The sequence below is a fragment of the Manis javanica genome, chromosome 18 (assembly GCF_040802235.1).
Source record: "Manis javanica isolate MJ-LG chromosome 18, MJ_LKY, whole genome shotgun sequence".
Classification (NCBI taxonomy): domain Eukaryota; kingdom Metazoa; phylum Chordata; class Mammalia; order Pholidota; family Manidae; genus Manis; species Manis javanica.
This window is the reverse complement of record NC_133173.1, coordinates 14,843,516-14,862,640: the sequence shown is the minus strand read 5'-3', so window position 1 is coordinate 14,862,640 and position 19,125 is coordinate 14,843,516. Positions and strand designations below refer to the sequence as shown.

The following is a 19,125-nucleotide window of genomic DNA, read 5'->3' as shown; positions in this document are numbered from 1 at the left end:
CCCTGCATCTGCATGCGTATGGGTTGCCCTGCTTATGTTTTCCTGTCTCGGTCACGTGTGTGCAGGAATGAGCCAGTGGGTCTGTGGGGCTCATCCTCGCCAATGGTGTCCAGGCCCTCAGGGCAGAGGCTGGGCCAGGTGCAGGGGGCCCCGGGTGCAGAGGATAAGGAGGCACTCCCCTCCTCTCAGCGCCTGCAAGTGCGGGGCGGGCTCTGGAGAAGGAGACCTTCCCTAAACTTTGCACACTGGGCACCTTGCCTTGCTGGCCTCATCTGGTCCCAGTGCTGGACACTAAAGTTGCACAGGTCTGGCTTAGCATCCCCGTGCCAGATACCAATCCACATGACCTCTGGGAAACTAGTTACCTTTTGTTTCTGAACCTGTTTGCGTCTCTTACCACCATTCTGGATAATGAGGCTAAATTAGATAATGTGTGTAAACTGCTTAGCACATTGCCTGATGTCAGGCAATTAAATGCCTGGTAGATGTTCGTGACGGTGTTATTATGCGAATACCTAAGCATCATACACATGCCATTCCCTGAATGCGGTCTGGAGTGACACGTCCAGCCTCGGGGTCATCACCATCTGTCCCAGTTTACCCTTATTTCGGTTGTGCGTGATTTTGACCATGTGGACTTGTCTGATGAGGTCAGGGCCTCCCATGTTCTGAAGAGGATGTGTTTTGTGTCTCTGCTGCAGGAATTGCTTACTTAGGAGGTGTGTGCAGTGCTAAGAGGAAATGTGTGCTTGCCGAAGACAATGGTCTCAATTTGGCCTTTACCATCGCTCATGAGCTGGGCCACAAGTAAGTATCAGACTCTGTATTGTTCTGTTTCTTTAAATTCCTTTCTGAATATATATTTTTTTCACTTGAATTCTGCAAGTCCTGAAACAGTGTTGCTCTGTGCCTTGACTTCTTCCGTAATATGGACCTAGGCCAGCAAGCCTGGTCCCAGCCCTTCAGGGAACCTGAGAGATTATAGAGCAGCCTGGCTCTGAGAGTTGGATTATTAATTTGGTGTTCATGTGTATTCTTACGGCACATGCTGTAAAGGGAACAGGTTTTTCTCAGAGTGTCATCTTTGGTTGTATTTTGTGTCTTGAATCAGGATGACCTTTGATTTACTCTAAGTATATCATTCAAATGATGGGATTTATCTTCACAGTGTTGACTTTCTATTTTCTTTTCAGCCAGTTTCAAACAAAGTCCACCATTCTGGAAGCAGATTGTCAGTGTCTCAGTTATAAACAGTTATCAGCTACTGCCTTTTCGCATGGAAATGTTTCTGTTGGGGGGGAAATAACCAGAACCTCAGGACCTAAAGATGTTGTTGTACAGAGACTCTGAGGCAGCCTCCCGGTGTTTCAGACGAGGAAACAGTAGGGCAGAGGGCTGAGCGGCTGGCCCAGGGTTGACATCACCTGCAGGAAGTTTCAGGTGGCAGAAGGCCAAACTGGCCTGGGGGTTTAGTCTTTCTCCTGGAGTAGATGTCTGTTTTATGTTTCTCTGAAGGAAAATTTGTGATATGACTGCTTAAGAACTTAAAAAATAAATAAATTGAGGCGGACAGAACATACAAAACCAGTGGGAAAATCTGTATTGGCTTGGAGAGAACAAAATTGAATGGAAATCTAGTTCTTAGGAAAATATATATACTGTAAAGGTTTTCTAATAACCAACATAATAAGATGCCCGGGACCCTAAATGTGACTCCAGCTTCTGCAAGAGTAAAGTCAATGTATAAGGAATGGTTTCCCTTTAGTATTAACCATATCTGGGGCTTTATTTTTTTGCCTTGTTTTATTTATCTGCTCCCTTCTGAATTTTTTTCACTCCTGTAGGTGGGCTTGGTAGTTAACTTTTCTGTACCTGTTCGATATCACGATGTGAGTACAGGGAGGAAAAATAATCTTATGAATATTTCCTAGGATTAAGGAGGAAATAGCATGAGAAGCAAGATGAACAGTTGTTTCCAAGTATGCAGTTATTTGAACGATATTTTTAAAATATTGGTAACAACACTTGGTCCACATTATTTCGCCTACACTACTAAAAAATAGTTTTTAAATTATTTGTGACCAAATTTGCATTCATACCTCTGACTTGTTTTAAAGAAAAAAACTATAGCCAAGAGTGATTGTAAATGAAAAGTATCAGTGCATACGGCTTTGGCAAACATGTTCTCACCACCAAATGACCCACCCGACTCATGCTAGTGCCTCCTTGGAGTCAGCCTCCTAATGGTTGTGGAGTGTGGGGCTGTCAAAACATTTCCTGTCATGTGGGTTGCTGTGGACCTTGGAATAGATGTATTGATATGAACTGCAATAGCCCATGGCAGCATTCAGTATCAGGCCACACGCTGAAGTGCTGTTTGCATGCCCATGTGAGCACACACATGCTGCACCAAGGCTTTTCTCCTTAGACCTTAACAACACAGAGGATGCTTTCTCCATAATGGCTGTGTGATTGTGTTGGATCAAACACTGGCGTCTTAACACAGAAGGGCTGCAGAGATGAATGGTTAGATTCAGTGTGCATTAGTAGCCTTTAGTACAGTCTGCGTAGACTTTCTTGGAGGACTCTTTATAGCTGGCTATTGAACTCTTTAATTGTCTACAAAAACAAACACCTTATTGTTAATCAAAACCACTGAATCCTGCCAGCATTTGGCCCTGCCCCTTGTTGGGTGACGATCGTTTTCTCATGGGAGTCTGTTGCCTCTGACTATTTGCAAGCATTGGGAAGCAGACACCCCAAGGATGAAGCCATATTCTCCCCATCTGTGTGCTCTCTGGGCACCTGGGCTCAGAGCACCAAGTGAGGCTGTGATGGGGGCTTGAAAAGAGAGATTAACCTCCACTCTTAGTGAAGCCACTGCTTCACAGATAGGAAACCTGGGAATTGCTCTATACTTCAGAGGGGAACAGTTTAACTCCAAGTTTCTTAAGACAGGATGGGATGATGTTCTCGGGGAACCTGAGCCACTGGTCTGTGCTCTCAAGCAACTTTCTTTGGTGACAGTTTTAGAAAATGAAGAAGAGTGTTCCTCTGTGTACCCCTAGAAAATCCCCAGGGGACTCACTCACTGGTCCCCAACCATTTCATACTGATAAAGTAAAACATCTTATCTGAAGGCTAGGTGTGTAGTTTTGCGTATGCGCATGAGTAGGTGTGGCCCTTCTGTTAGCACCCAACAGACCTCATGTGAGAACAGTGTAAGTACTTACCCTTAGATCTGAATGTCAGGAGAAATAGTCCCTCTCCATAAGAGCTGCACATTGCATTTATCAGGTGATGAGAGCTGCATAGGTTAACATGATATTCTTTTTGCTTTGGCTGTTAGAAAACACACATTTCAGGCTCATTTTCAGCAATTAACTTGTCTGAGTCCTGGAATTGTATTTTTCTCTCTCTCTCTCCAGTGTCTCTTTATTCGAATGGTTTTATTTTAATATCATAGTTCAAAAATTATTTGGTAATGTTCACTGACTCCAATTCAATTTGCAGTCAAGTAGGTTCTAAATTATATATTAAATGAAAAACCCTTGTCATGGTAAGGTCAATAATGCTGCTTTTGACAGGAATTAATTATTTAAAAATTTATATTATTAATAATTAACGATGTTTAAGTCAATCCAATCTCTCATTTATTGAGCACTTACTGTGTGCCAGCTATTGTGTTAGCTGCTACGTATTCCTTATGTTATCGAATCAGTCCTGTGAGGTGGGTATTATTCAGCTTTTATTTTATAGATTAGGAAACTAGCGTTACTTTTTATTTCTATTCTCTACCTGAAAGAATTTGGGATCACTTACATGATAATATACCCATGCCACAGGGCCATTAAAATAAGAATCCAAATTACAAGAGAGGTAATAAAGAAGAGAGCTTGTTATATGTACCCAAACCCAAGATACCCTCAGTTTTGCTGCCAGCCAAAGCAAGAAGGAAAATAAATGGCATGGTACAGCTGCTGCCAGCTGGTGGGAGGACGCTAGTGTGCCAGCAAGTGGCCTTCCCCAGGACACTCAAGTACCGAAGGTGACACGGACAGCTTTCTGATGATTACCATGATAAAAAAAAACATAGGGAGGGAAAGACTCCAGCCCCAGCTTTTGATGGGGACTGAAGATTTGCAACTCATGGCTAGGGGTGCAGGTGAGAACCTGGGAAGCGTTCTTCTGTGTTTCTGGCTGGAGGAGGAGTTGGCCCCTCATGGCAGCTGTGCTGACAATGGCTTGGAGGTTTTCTAATGAACATCCCTGACCTTTGTTGCCTTCGCCCCTGTAGACTGCCTGGCAGAAGCTATGTGTCACCTGGGTTCACCCAGTGACTAGAAGTGCGGTGGGGAGTTGGGGAAGGCAGCTGTCTCCCTGTCTTGTGTGGAAAGCTTGAGAGGCCCTTCAGCCAGGGCCTTTCTGCGGCTCCATCCTGCAGGGAGGGGTAGCCCCCAGCATGAGAAGACGGCTTTTGCATGAGACTGTAGTTGTGATTGCTACTGGTTATGACTGAGTCCATGAAGTGGGGGGCCGTTCCCCGGCCCAGCTGGGCCAGCACTGCCTAGGGTTTTTTTCCCTCAAGAAACCAGGGCAGGATGCCCTGTGGTGGACCTCTGTGTCCAAGATGTTTATCAGTGTTTGTTTTTCAGGAGAAACAGGGGCAGCTAGAAGCCAGCGTTTGTTCCTCTCAGACAGGCTCACCCTGTGGAGGCTCCACCCCAAGTGCTCACAGGAAGGACCCCCGCTTGACAAGGATCAGAAGCTCAGGTCTGCACTGACTGTCAGTGGAAAAGATCCTATGCAAAATCAAGCAGGACCCTCACTGATCAAGGAGGGAGCTGGTAGTGACTTTAGGATCCTATTAAACCAACCAGGCATATTTACATGTATTGCAATTTTAGAATATATTGTTTGCTGTGATTTAGACATTTTAGTGTAAAAGTGGGAGAGTTCCTGGTTCTGTGATGGCTGGTTAGAATGACTTTTGATTTTGGGGAAGTAGGCCTAATATGGTATTGTTAGTCCTGGGGCGGGTGGGGGTGGGGGGTTGGGCACTTGATTGGTGAGAGCCCTCCCTGGTGCACTTGGAGGCCAGGAGGGCACAGGACTGAGTCTCGGCTGGATGTATGGGGCCCAAGAAGACCCAAGCACCATGCACACAGCTTGCTTCTGTAGGTAGGACACAGCTCCTGGGATCACTAAACCCAGGAACTCGTAGTGACGGGCGAGGAGCCAGGGACGGGGATCCTGGAGTGCGCATGTGGCCACCCACTCAGAAGAAACAGAGGACGTATCTTATATGTAGAGACAAAGCTTTCCCTTGCAGAAAACAAATCAGCTAACATTGGATTTAGGAGGCTGTTAGATAAGCCCCAGCCAGACCCATGGCCTGCCATGGGAGTCACTGCAAATCATGTGACCTCCCGAACCCGAGGAATCCTGTGACAGGCTGTCCAGACAGGCCTGAAAGCCGCACCATCTATGGACTCCCCACACCTGTTCTTCCTGGGGCTTTTCCTGGCTGCCCTATGCCCTGTCTCACATCTTTCCATTCAGGAATTTACCTCTTATCTGGTTAGCTGGCTGAGGCTGTGGACTCTGAAAAATGCTCTCTTCGGGGACGCTTGGGAGCCGGCTAGTGACACCCGCAGTGCTGCCCCAGAGGAACACCTGGGCATTTAGAACTGCCAGGGGCCGAGCCTCACCTGAGTCGCTTAGAGCACAGCCTCTGGGGAGAGCGTAGGAAGGCTCCCTGGAGATTCCGTGCCGTCAGGGCGGAGAACCACTGCACACGGACTGCCGGAGGTTTCATCCTGCTCACTGACTTCCTCTGCCTTCTTGCTTCCCGCCCTTGCCCCCACCCCCCACGTCCCGTGCCTCTGGGCCACCCTCAGGGCTGAGCCACCACGGCACTGGATATGCCTGCCCTCCTGGCTCTCGCTCGACCCTCTCTCTGTCACCCTGAATTTCGTGCCCTTTGCTGCTTCCCACGGGCACTCATGGCTGGTGAAGCAGGTGCAGAAAAGCCCAGCCATCCTGCAAGTTAGCACCGTAGGCAGGCTTGGTTCTGTCACCTCTTGTCCAGCACCTCCCAGGAGACCTCAGTGAGTGCTCAGAACAAAGCATAAAGTGACCTTTGATGGGCAGACTGTGATGGGGAGAAGCCGGATGTGGAAGAGGACGAGCAGAGGTTGAGGGACGGGTGGGGTCCATAGGAGTCTTGCACCCCTTAGAGGACCAAGGTGTTGTGTACAGGAAAACTCAGACATGAAGACAGATGCTGGGCTGAATGTCCTGATAAGGAGCTATGCATGGTGACATACAGGGTTTCTTAGTTTTGTTTTTAATTGTGGTTTGTGCAATAAAATGCACAGATCTTGGTGTACATCTCAATGAATTTTGACATGTAGACACTCCCAGAACCATCACCCAGGTCATATGTTTGTTGATAGAGCAGTCACCTGTGTCTGTAATCAGGCCCATGGTTATAAGTGGACTTGGTTGTGGCAATGCGTGGTGCACAGGTGGGTTTGCAGACCTGCATAAATGCCCATGGCCTCCCATTTTGGAACTGTGCCCCCTGTTTTGGAAGCACTGTCCTGGCTAGTGTGACTGGAAGGAGTGTCGAAGCTGAGCAGAGCAGGCACTGTATTCCCCTTCTCAGACCTATGAGGACAGAGGGCAGTTAGGGTGCCAGCACATGTTCTAAAGGAGCCAGTGGAGCATGGTATCCTCAGCTAGATCCAGGCACTCTGGATGTGTGCGGCACGAATGGGACGCTGTGCAGATAAGAGTTTAGGGCGGTGGATGTCCCGTCGCTGTGAGTCTGGGGACATGCTTGCCTGGGGTACAGCATGGAGTGCAGACTGAACCTGGTCCCTGGGAATTGTAGCTTCTGCAGAAAGGGTGGATGAGTGTCTAGGGAGCACTGGCGAGCCAGGGACAAGGGGAGGGGAGGCTGTTCTGGGGGAAGTGTTCTCGTAACTGGAGTCTACACAGTTCAGTCTGAAAAGACTTGTCTCAATCCCAGAACAGGAAGTAAGGAAAGCCCTTATCCAGATGTGTGAGGAGGGGAAATGTTTGTCTGTGGTCTGTATTAAGAGTGAGCTGCCCGGAGCTGTATGGGGCAGACACAGAGTGAACGCAGGCCAGGTGGGAGCCGGCAGGTAGTCTGCCAGCAGACGGCTTGGACGCCATGCTCCTGCCCCGAGCCTCTGCCTGGGTGCTCAGCCTGGCAGGTACGGCACAGATGTCAGGTGGGCCAGCCTTGCAAAGAAGGTGCAGCAGGGAGAGGATTTCTGGAAGTAGCCAAACTGTTGAGAAGCCCTGGGGTGGAGAGGGCGCAGGGAGGAGGAGATGAGCTTTTGCTCCTGGCTGGAATCAGTGTAGTCGTGTTCACCTGTGGGGGTCAGCCTTCCTCACCGAACGGAGCAGGGTGGGGGGCTTCCCCCAGGCGGCCTGCAGGAGGGTCCAGGCGCAGGGGTCTGGTTCTAGAGCAGAGAAGTCCCACACTCGGGTTTTGGACGGGTTCCTCCCTGGCTCACTGGGTCTTACCCTCTGTTCTCACTCAGCTCCCCTGGCTTCTCCCAGCCTCCCCTTCCAGACTAAAGGGTGACCGGTGGTGCCAGCACTGTTCTGGGCTCTCAGGTTTCACTCGGAGGGGCTTGGAAGCAATTCCTGAGTTCGATTTCCTCAGTGTTTGGCCCCTGGATCAAAGTCAGCGTGTGAGCATCCACTGGGCGCGGCTGTCTTATCCAAATTCCAGAGTTGTACAAAACATTCAGTCCTCGTTTCCTTTTATTTTATTAATATTTTTAAAATTTTCTGCTGAAACGACAGGGTCTTTCACCCTGATTTATGAGCCACCCTACTCCTCATGTCTTTGGCAAACTAGAATGACTTGTGACTTTAGAGGAAGCCGTGCTAGGGGACTTGCAAGGCAGGCCTGCACAGCGTCTCTCGGCCCACTCAGCATGCCCCACCCCAGCCACAGCAACAAATTAGGGTAGAAGTTACATTTGCCCCCCATCCCCAGATAGTTTTGAATGGGAGGTACAGTGTTCAGAGCAGCAAGGAAAGTTATAACGGCTGGCCCTACTGCAATGGCCTTTCTGCCCGAAGCAGGGATTTCTTTAACAGGAGATTCCTTTAACTCCTGGTATTCACAGGAGATGCAGGGAAATTGCCATGATCTCCTTTGGAGACTCTCCCTGGATGTGGAGTCCAGTGTGAGGAGAGAACGGTTCTCCCAGTTGCCTGGAAAGCCTAGAGCCACTGTCCTTAAGAGGACTTTGACCACAGCCTTCCCAGATCTGCCCAGACCAGGCCTGGGAGGGGAGCACAAACCATTAAAAACTCTTGAGTGAGCAGGCAGATGTGGTCTCAACCTGCATCCTGAGCAGCCAGTCCAAGCAGCTATTGGCCAGACCTTATCACCACGATGGAAAATCCAGCTGGATCTGGGGCGTCTGCTGCCTCCAGAGTTTCATTACTATTAGTGGGAAGCTTACAGAGCTGTGCAACCGTGTGTCTCTATCCCAGGAATTCTTTGCCTGTAAGTATCAGGTGGATTTCCTTACCTAAAACATGGTTCTCAGAGCTGGAAGGGACGTCCGAAGTCATCTTTGCCTCCTTTTGCAGATGGCGAGTTACCTCCCTTCCCACGGCTTTGGGTGGTGGAGTGGAGACTCAGACCAGCCACAGGCCATGGCGTGGTGCCCCTTACACAGGGCGCTGAACTGGTGCTGAGGCTGAGCCCTCCGCACATGGGCTCTTGGGAACTAGATGTACTTACCTTTACTTGGAAAGACATTGTTGCTTACATGGCTAGGGTTTGAAGGTGCAGGGGTTTATGGTGCAAAATTCCCTGTTATGGACTGAATATTTATGTCCCCTCAAAATTCATGTTGAAATTTAACTGCATTTTGATGGCATTGGAGGTGACTGCGTCGTGAGGGTGGAGCCCTCATAAGTGGGATTAGTGCCCTTGTAACAAGAGGCCGGAGAGCTAGCTAGCTCTTTCTGCTGTGGAAGGATACAAAGAGAAAACAGCCATCTACAGCCCAGAAAGAGGCTCCCACCAGAGCCTGACTGTGCTGGCAGCCTGATCGTGGACTTCCAGCTGCTAGAACTGTGAGAAATAAATTTATGTTGTTAATAAGCCATCCAGTTTATGGTATTTTGTTATAGCAGCCCAAGCTGGCTAAGACAGGCTCCCATTCTCCCAGGGTGTTTAGTTTCATACCTGAAATCCCTGCTCATCTACTGACTAGTGCTGATGGAAAACTCCAAGCCAAAGACCTTAGGACAGCTTCAGAGTCTCTGAGACCCTGGGAGTTTTGCCACCAGCCTGGTAGATGGCACATTCTAGAATAGAAAAGAGCCCTTGTCATCCTTGTCCACTTGAGGCACAGAGGGTAGGCTCTCAGCTTGCCTGGAGGTGAGTTTTGTCGGGTGGTGGCAGAGAGGACCAGAACAAGGCTCTAGGGGCCTAGTGGAGCCATGAAATTGTGCACTTTGTTCCTAATGTTGGAGCAGAGCACAGCCCTTGCCAGGGGCTCCCGTGAGGATGTGGGAATGGTCTCTCTTGGAAAAAAAACATAAATAAGTAAATGGATATAGAATGAGGGACGTTATAATTTTCTCAGCGTGTCGCAGGAAACATTAGACCTCATCTTGTCGATCATAGCCACACTTCTGTGGTGCTGAGTGGGGGCAGGTGTTAAGTAAGCCTGGCGATTCACTGATGCTCACTTAATGATTATTATCAGGAGCAAAGAGAGTTTGAAGAGGAGGTGGGTGGGCCGCTTTTGAACTGAGCCAGGAAAAAATCTTAGGGCTGTCAAGGTCCCAGAGACGTTGATGCTGTGGGGTGGGTTGGGCAGCCGCTGGGAGAGGCTGGACCCGGTGACATGGGCATGCGTTACTTGGGGGGCTGAACCCGCACCCGTGCCATGGCCACAGCTCCCCCAGCTTATGACTTGTTAAAGAGAAGGGGAGGTGGGGGCAAGTCAAACTTGATAACAGTGACCCCCACACGGAGGCCATGGTGGGCCCTGTAGGACCCCTGCCCTGGGGCAGCTTCAGACACACTGAGGACCAAACAGTGGGACCCCTGCCCATGACTGAGAGCGACTCGCAGGTTGGTTTCCGGTCAGAGGAGCCTTCCTGCCGAGAGCACATGCTTCTTGGGTAAGTGAACCCGCAGTTGGCTGTGTCGCTGGGAGCACCAGGACTGATTAGGGGGCTGTTCACGTCTTTGCTGCGTGTCCTGTGATCAGCCGCAGCTGGCAAGGGCTGCGTCCGGCAGCAGGAGGGAGCAGCTATGAAGGAAAAGGTGGCCAGCTTGCTGCTGGCTGCCGGTTCCCCGCAGAGCCTGGCTTACTCCACAGAGCAAGCTCCCAGAAGCCCCTGTCCTGCTGCCTGCACCCCAGTATGAACTGTCCTTACTGGCTTGCCCTAAAACTATGCCCGTTTCAGAATCTGGCAAAGGATGGTGAGGGGGCCTCACAGTGGGTGCTCTACCAGGGACCATAAAACTGCACTGGGCACCTTGATCTTCCGAGTGCGGTCTGAGGACCAGCAGCATCATGCTGCCAGGGAGCCCATTAGAAATGGGGGATCAGGCGCTCCTCGGGATTCCTGTGTGCATGACAGCTTGAGGGGAGCAGTTAAAGCACATCGGAGTGGCAACCCTTTCTGTGTGCGTGTGTGTGTGTGTGTGTGTGTGTGTGTGTGTGTGTGTGTGTGTGTGTGTGATCTACATACACATCACTGGAGTTGAAGGGAACATTTCTAAGTCTTTTCCATGTGGCAGTTTTGGAATCTCCTCTGTGGCCCTTCGTCTTCACCCGTGCTTTACTTACCACCTGTACAGTGCCCACAGACTGATGGGCCTTCACCTGGCTGTCAGAGTGTGAAGCTCAGGTCAGCTTCCTCTCTAGCTAAGAGACCAGCTCTCTTTGTAGACATGGTTGGTTCAGCCACCACCCAGCCTAGCTGTTCAAAGAGACCCCACTCTAGTCCAAAAGTTGAACTTGATGCATCAAAAAATCTGGCACATTTTTGGCCAGCTTCCGGAATGTCATACTCTTAGATAGCAACGAGCCTGTTGGGAACATGCTGGTTACCCAGAATCTGGTTTGCCCATGAAATGGGGGTTTGCCACGTAAAAGATGGAAAGAAGTGGGAGGACTGAATCACTGAACAAAAGTGGCAGGTGCCCACCGAAGCCCCCAAGGCAGCAGTCTTTGAAGTGTCCTTGGCCCAGGCTTTGAAATGCTGACATTCCTGTCTTGCCTCTTTCCATCTCCCACTTGGGTTTTTTTTTTTTATTTGAATGCAGAAGTGGATGTGTGAGTGACTGGTTTTCCTAAGGATAGCTTCTTTCTGTCCTCACTGCCAGGGACTCGTGTGTGAAGAGCCCGTCCTGTGGCTGTCCACTTGTTGGATTCACGCAGTTGGCAAGTGAGCCTCTTGACTATCTTTTGGATCTGGTATAATAAAGGCATCCTTTTCCCTCTCCCCATTTGGCATAATATTATCCAAGGTGTAGGAGACCAGAGCAGCCCTGAAAGGCTATGTGGAAACAGCTGGAATCTGAGGATTTGCCTGAGCCTTAAAGTTCAGACCCTGGCTGCTTGTTGCTGCAACATGAATCTTGTGTCCTTAGAAGCTGGTCTGCCTCTGGGGTTTGAGCCCAGAGACTGCCTCGCATTGGTCTCCAGCACTTCCTATTCTCTGGTCCTTTGTGGTACATACAGCAACTCCTACGAAGTGATTATAAAGTTCATTTCTTCGTAGAGGATGGCTCAGGAAAGGAAAAGCCCCCGAAAGTGATCGTGTTTTCCAACTTGTAGACTTGCCAAGGGTTATAAAGATCCCCCTCCCACCCCCCGTCCACTTAGAGACAGAGAGCACATTGTATTTTGAAGAGCCAGACCTGGAGGGATGCTGCCTTTCCTAACCAAATTGTCTTTGTCGGTGGGAATACTCGTCATGATCTGACAGCCCCGCAAGCCCCCCTGGTTTTCATACCCTCTGAGGTTGTACACTATACCTCATACCATTAGGAACTGAAGGCCTGGGTAATGGAGAAGGTGAGAAGAGATAAACCAGGCATTTCTCATGATTCAGGCTCTCTTGAATCATGCTGGTCCAGATAGAGAGGACTTTTTTGTAAATGAGAGTGCCAGCTGCTCTGATAATGGCAAAGGAGCAATAAAGGAAAAGCAAGGGGTGCCGAAGACTGCAAATAGGCAAATGCCACCTTGCAAAAGGGAAAGGAGACAATCAGCATACATTTTAGAGTTACGATATTAGTATTGTTCGTAGGAAAGATTCCAGAATGGCTCATCAAATATAGTTTGTGTGCATTCAGAGTTAAAAGAGGCAATCTTAGAAGTCAGCCAAGAAGCTACTGATAACAAGTCATACTCAAAACAGATTGTAAAAGGCAGGGAATGTAGATTTCACCAGGAATTCTACAAAGCTCTTAATACTCCTAAGGGGAAATATGGGGAACTGTGGGCTGGGTACCAGTGCAGTTAAGTGAACTTATAACTGTTGGACAAACTTACTCAAGGGATGGTTATTAGCAGAGAGGTGTCTATCTGGGAGAGAGGCTTCTGTCTGCTGTGGGACTCCCTGATTTAACATTTCAGGCATGACCTGCATGTGGAGGGGGGTAGCAGGCTCATCAGACATTGAGGTGGCACAAAGATGGAAGAGAGAACAGTGTGCAAAAATTCAGACCACGAAGTTCTTGACATCCTTGCAAAAGTGGCCAAATACAGCAATGCATTTCATTTTTACCCCAGTCCTCTAATACTATTACTATTTGCATTTTATAGAGAGAAAATGAAGCTTGGGGACTTGCCACTGCTAAGTGGCAGAATCAGGCTTCAAGCCCTGTGTCAGTGTTGAAGTCTGTGCACTAACCATATGCCTTACTACTTTCCAAATGGTATTTAATTTAAGTCCCAGATGAACCAGATGTAATACACAGGACGGTGGAAACATGGCTTAATGACAGCATGTTAAGATAGAGTCCAGTCACTGCCAGCAAACACGTCTGTCTCTACTTCCTAGTTGCACTCCATTGACAGACATTACTAACTGATCCCAGGAACCATTACCACTAAGTCCCAGTGCATTATCCTTCCTGAGTCTGTAGGCAACCACTGCCGATAGATCACTGATTTCCTACATGTAAGGGCTTATGGTTCACAGCAGGCCCACAGATCAGGGCATTCCTAGGCCCCTAATGTAAGCCTTGTTTCCAGAAATGAAGGAGGCAGTGGTAGCTCCCTTCTGCCCTTCTAAGGTTAAGTGACACTGGGGGTCTTGTATTCAGTATTGAAAGTTCTGTTTTAAGAAGGACTTCAGGAGCCAGGACCATGTCCATAATGTGAGGGAGGAGGAGGGGGTGGGGAACAACTGGAACAAACTGCATGTCTTTATGTTGTGCAGGGGAACACGAGCACCTTAGGGGCTGCTAGGGTGCAAGGGATCTCTGCTCGGCCTCCAGTGGCAGAGCTGAGCCAGTGTGCTCAAGATACAGGGAAAGAGGTTTCAACTCAGTGCAAGGAAGAAAGTTCTTAAAAGTAAGGCTCTCTGGAAACTCGAGGGTAGTATTGATTTCCTCATGCTGGAGCGTTTGCACAGAGCTGGCCCCTCCAGCCTGGGGGTGGAAATAGAGATGCTTGGAGTAAGATGAGGGCTGGCTTGATCTCTGGTTTCACATCAGACCCTCCTGTTGTTGATTCTGTGACTCCTGGGCAATGTGGGGGACCAAAGAGACCAGACCCCAAGGCAAAGCTTATAGCACATAGACACCCCCACTGAGCAGTGGCACATCTTACTCACTTATTTATACAAGCTTGTTTTCAGTATTCTACATCTGTTCATTCATTTGGTCCTCTGCCCCATCTCAGGCGGTAAGTGCTGTCATTCTCCCCATTCTACAGGCAAGGAAACTGAGGCACAGAGAGGTTAAGCAGCTACCCACTGCACAGCCCTGGAGCTTATCAGCGGTGGAATTGGGATTTGAACCAGTCGGACCTTGGAGCCCACACTGCTAACTCTGGGTCCGTGACTCTCACCCGGGACTATAGCTATCAGAGTGATTTCACGTGCATTGTTTCACTTGAGAACGTATCATAATAGAATGTCATGGTGCATTCAGAAATAGGACAGTATGCAGCAGGCTAGCTGTCATGGAGTGTGGACTAGTAAATACAGAGCAGAATGCAGGCCATGTCACTAATCCCCAGAGAGGAGGCTGGTGGGCTTGGCCCAGGAAGATGGGCATGGGCACCAAGCAAGGTGCCTGCATTTGGGGAATATAGGTATCAGCATGAGTCAAGCCGGGACAGGAAGTAAGAGCAGCAGTGGACAAGGAGGGGGGCTGAGAGGAGCCAGGGACCCAGCAGGGAGGGCGCTTCACACCTGCTGGAGGCAGGCCCCAGGGCCCAGGGAAGGGCCTCAGCAGGAAGTGGCTTAGGGAGCTTAGGGGACAAGGGGCTTGGGGAGGTTTGTCAGAAGCATAATGGACCGAGAGAAGGTGACAGGCCAGAGGCAGGAGCTCTGCAAGAGAGCATGCATCCTGGCATCTGTGTAGCCAGCGACTGTCGGGGGCCACAGGGCAGAGGCAGGGCCCACGCTGTCCCCTAGAGCACAGGCCTCAGATGTCCTGCCCAGATGTGTAGCCCAAGCCTGCAAACTTAGTTCAGACCCTCAAGGAGTAAATCCTGAAGGCAGCTTTGCTGCAGGGGAAGCAGGTGACTTCACCTCCAAGTGCCCCACTTCCCCATCTGTATGATGGGCATGCTCGTTTTCCTCCTCCACATGGCACGGTTAGCAGGGCTAAAGGGGGCCATGCTGACTTCCGGCACTAGGATGAGGTGGTGTAGACGCACTTTTCTGTGCTGCTTTCCTTTAAATACAACCAAACACTTTGGGATGATTCAAAAGACACTAAAAGGACTATGAAAACCGGGAGGAACAGGGCACATTGGGGACCTCAGCACTTGAGGAGCCACGCCATGGCAAAGTCCTAGTTTTCCTTTTACCTACCACATATCCTGACTGGGAGCCTGGAGTCCTGCAGCCCAGAACCATCAACAGGCGTGGATGCAAAACCAGGAACAGCCTGCTCTCTGGCCCTTGGACTGGGGAAGGCAAAGCCCAACCGAGCCCTCAAGGGGAGCCCCCACACCCTGTATGCAGGACGGGGTGGGCTGTCTGATCCCTCTAAAGATGCAGCACTGAGCCCTAGGTCACCCTCAGTCCTGCCCCATGACCAGGCATGGGTGGGCAGCCGGACCTGCCGGCCACAGCATCATCAAAGCCCTGCATCCCCACCCCCACTCCGCCCTCCCTCCATTGGCATTAAAAACTCAGGCCCAGCAACTTCTCCCTCCCACTCCCCCAAAAGGTGGCCTGGGGGCACCAGGAAAACCAAGGAAGTGCTTTCCATCCCTGTGGATGTCACCAGCAGGGACGGACAGGAACCTCAGCAGCACCCAGGATCCAGCATCACACTGCAGGGCTCTGAACACTGAATTGTCAACGGCCTTAACGCTCACACAAGTAGCCAGGACCTACACAGGAAACCTAGGCAGGGTGGCGGCCTGCTAAAATAGAAGATTTAAATAGGATCCAGACACACCTAACATCAGAGCCCAAATGTTTGGAATGCATTTGAAAGTCACCCATCATACTAGGAACCGGAAAAACACAAATTGAAATGGGAAAAGTCGATCAGCTGACACCAATGACAGATGTTAGAATTATTAAAAAGACAATTTTAAAGCCTAAAAATGTTTCAACAATTAATTACAAATTAATATAAAAAAATACTGCGCAACAGTGTCAAGCAACAGGACCTGACATTTATAGAACAGTCCACCCAAACAATAGCAGAATACATGTTCTTTTTGAGTGCCCATGGGGCATGCACCAAGGAAAAGTAGTGACACTGAGTGCTGGGGAAAGAGAGAAAGTGGGTCACTTATACATTGCTGGTGGAAATGTCAAGTGGCATAGTTACGCTGGAAAACAGTTGGGCAGTTCCTTTTAAAACTAAAACTTACTGTAAGACCCACCGTTTGCACTCTTGGGCATTCATCCCACAGAAATAAAAACTTAACTCTTACCCAGAACCTGGTACACAAATGTTTATAGCAGCTCTTAGTCTTAATAGCTAAAAACTTGAAACTACCTAGAGGTCCTTCAGTGGGTAAAGGATTAAATAAACTGTGGTACATCCATGTCACAGAATACTACTTAGCAGTGAAAAGTGAGTGGATTATGGATACACACAGCAATGTGGATGAACTTCAGGGAAATTATACTGCATGAATAAAGTCAGAGCCAAGAGGATGAATACTGCATGATTCCATTTATATAACATTCATGAAACAGCATAATTATAGAGATGAGGTACAGATCAGTGGTTGTTAGGGTTTAAGGGATGAGGGAAAGTGTGAATGTGGAAATAAAGGCCACAATCAAGAAATTGTGATTCTTGATTGTAGCAGTGGTTACAGGAAGCTGCATGTGTGTTAAAATTGCATAGAACTGCATGTATATACATACACATACACACATGCACAGTGTATGTATAACTAATGAGACCCAAATAAGCAGTGTGGATTGTACCAATGTCAATCTCTTGGTTTCAGTGTTGCACTCCAGTTATTATAGAAGATGTTACCATAGGAGGAGGCTGGGTGAGGAGTGCACCGAACTTCTCTGTATTTTTCTTTTTGGTTCTATGCATCCATAATTATTTCAAAATTAAAAGTTTAAAATTAGAATGCCTTGAGGGTCTTTGAAAAATGCAGATGTTCAGCCCACATGTCTTATCAGTTAAGTCAGGATTTCTGCAGGTGGGCTTCAGGCATCTGTATTTTTCTAAACTTCCTTTGGTGGTTCTAACACACAGTCAAGTTTGAGGGCCTGCATTCATTCTGTGAGCAGTGGCTGTCTCTGTCACCCCACTCCTGGTCCTCATCATTATAGCTGCAGTAGTAGGGCCCTTTGTGCCATGCACTGTTGGAAGTGCTTTGTATCCATCATCTCTTTTCACTGAGAGTAATCACTGCTATTTGTTCACTGCCAACATCAAGGCTCCCTCCCCTCAGTGGGCCAGTTACTACCTGGTGACTCCGGAAGCACAGGCAAGCAGAGTACTCCCATCCTTCTGCAGGGATACTTGCCCCATTTTGAAAAGGAGTCTGAATTGTCATGGGTTCTGGTGTGGTGTCATCTCCTTGACTTTTCTCTACAATGAAAGAGAGAAAAGGCACTTGGGGATTGGATGGGGATGGTGTTGTATTTGGATGTATTTCATGCTTCTGGAGAGCTCCCTCCTTTTTTAGAAGGTGACTGCAGTGAGTTGGCTTCAGAAAGCCTTCTAATGTAGTCTTTGAGGTTTTGCATTCTTCTTCCCCCTGCCTGGAGATGGTCCTTTATGTTTTGGATGAATGTCTGCATTGTTGTTGGGTTATGGTGCCATCTGGGGGCTGCCAAATGGAGGAGGGGAGGGCAGTGAGGGGTGATAAAATGGGCCCTTGGCTCCTAGGACTTGACCAGTCATAGATATAGCTCGTAAGGAATGCTAGTGCGTGTGGCAGCATTCTGCTGGACACTTAGGGTGATGCAGAAAGAAATCTGGCATGGAAGCAGAGGATATTCATACCTATGTAAGTCACATTTGACTTCATTTGACCTTCATGGCCCAGGCAGCAGGGCCTGGAATGCAAATTACAGGGCAGGCCATTGTCTAGGGGTTGGTCCTATTACCTTGTTTAAAGGATAGTGTGACCTCGTTCCAGGAACTGTTTAACATAACGTGTCAGCCTATCATGCCTTATATGCCTGTAACATTGGCAAGAATGAATCATTTCTGGGGCTGGAGGGTGAGAAAGGGAAATACAACATGAAATCTTGCAAAGCAGCAAGCTGGGCCCCTCATGGTCCTTCTCTGCAGGCACCGTTCCCAGAGACAAGGACCCCCCCACACCCACCCACCCTGGAGCTGGAATAGGTGCTGATGTGCTAAGAGGAAGACTGAGAGAGAGTGGGTGGTCTCATGAGACAGAATCAAGTGACAAAAGGCCACCAAAGGGTAGAGGTGACTAGGCTTCTGGTGAGGTGCCCGCTGAGGTCTCGCATTTCCGTCCCGTCCTGCACCATGTGGGAATGCCACCGCTCTGTGCCTTGGTCTCCTTCTATGCATTAAGGATTGGCATGTTGGCTCCTTGTCCTAAAGAATTAGGATTCTTTTGAAGATATCAAAATGGAAGGGGGAAATCTCTATTTCTAATGCATGCGGCCTCTGCTATCTTCACCCTGACACCCTACCTGGAGGGAACGCTTTTGTTCTTGGAGTGGCCAAAGATGATAACCACTGGCTGTGCCCTTGACAGCTCATATTTCAGACCAGTTAGTCTCTGCTCTGTCAGAGTTGCCACATTTGACACTAACATCTTCTGTAAACACAAGTTGAAAGCAGGCATTTAAATAAAGGCTAATATCAAAATTATATTCAAAAAAGGAACAGGGATGGCAGGGCACTTGCTATACCCTTGCTATTTCTGGCTCCTCCTTCCCTCTAAAAGTGCAGCAGAGGCCCAGGTGCTGGTCACATCTGGCTAAAGGGGGAGAGAAGTGAGGTGCCAATTCCTGAGGCTGCACATTCTGCAAGATTCGGATTTGCTGAAATCACCCTTTATCGACACTGAGAGGCTTTTTTTCTATAACACCTTTTCTTTTTATATCTCAGGTGGGAGTCTGTAGGGAGGGCCTATTTTCCTGTTATAATAAGGCATTATCAGATACAAAGTTGCTGCTAGTAAAAATATCAATTATCGCTTATGCAATCCTGCTGGCATTACTTGAAACCACATTCCATTCTCTTAACATGATGGTTGCTGTGAGCCAAACTTCAGAGAGGGTTTGAGGACAAGTTGTGTACACAGTCATTAAGATGGCCAAAAGAATATATTTTCACCCTGCAAACTGAATGCCAGTTAAGCAATAGTGATTACTGCAAGAAGCTAGGATTTATACTAGAGGAAGTGAAGATTTTTTTAAAGACAAATAGTATTGCTT

The 19,125-nt window shown here is 48.6% G+C and overlaps 1 protein-coding gene across 6 annotated transcripts in view; it reads left to right on the top strand.

The window, feature by feature from the left end:
* The window catches only part of ADAMTS17 (ADAM metallopeptidase with thrombospondin type 1 motif 17), a 313,719-nt gene that overhangs the window by 125,468 nt on the left and 169,126 nt on the right, over window positions 1-19,125 (top strand). For all 6 annotated transcript variants that reach the window (XM_037000598.2, XM_073227012.1, XM_037000599.2 and 3 more), the window contains exon 8: window positions 702-807. In XM_037000598.2, coding sequence (XP_036856493.2) covers window positions 702-807 — 106 coding nt within the window. The remainder of the gene's footprint in view (window positions 1-701; window positions 808-19,125) is intronic.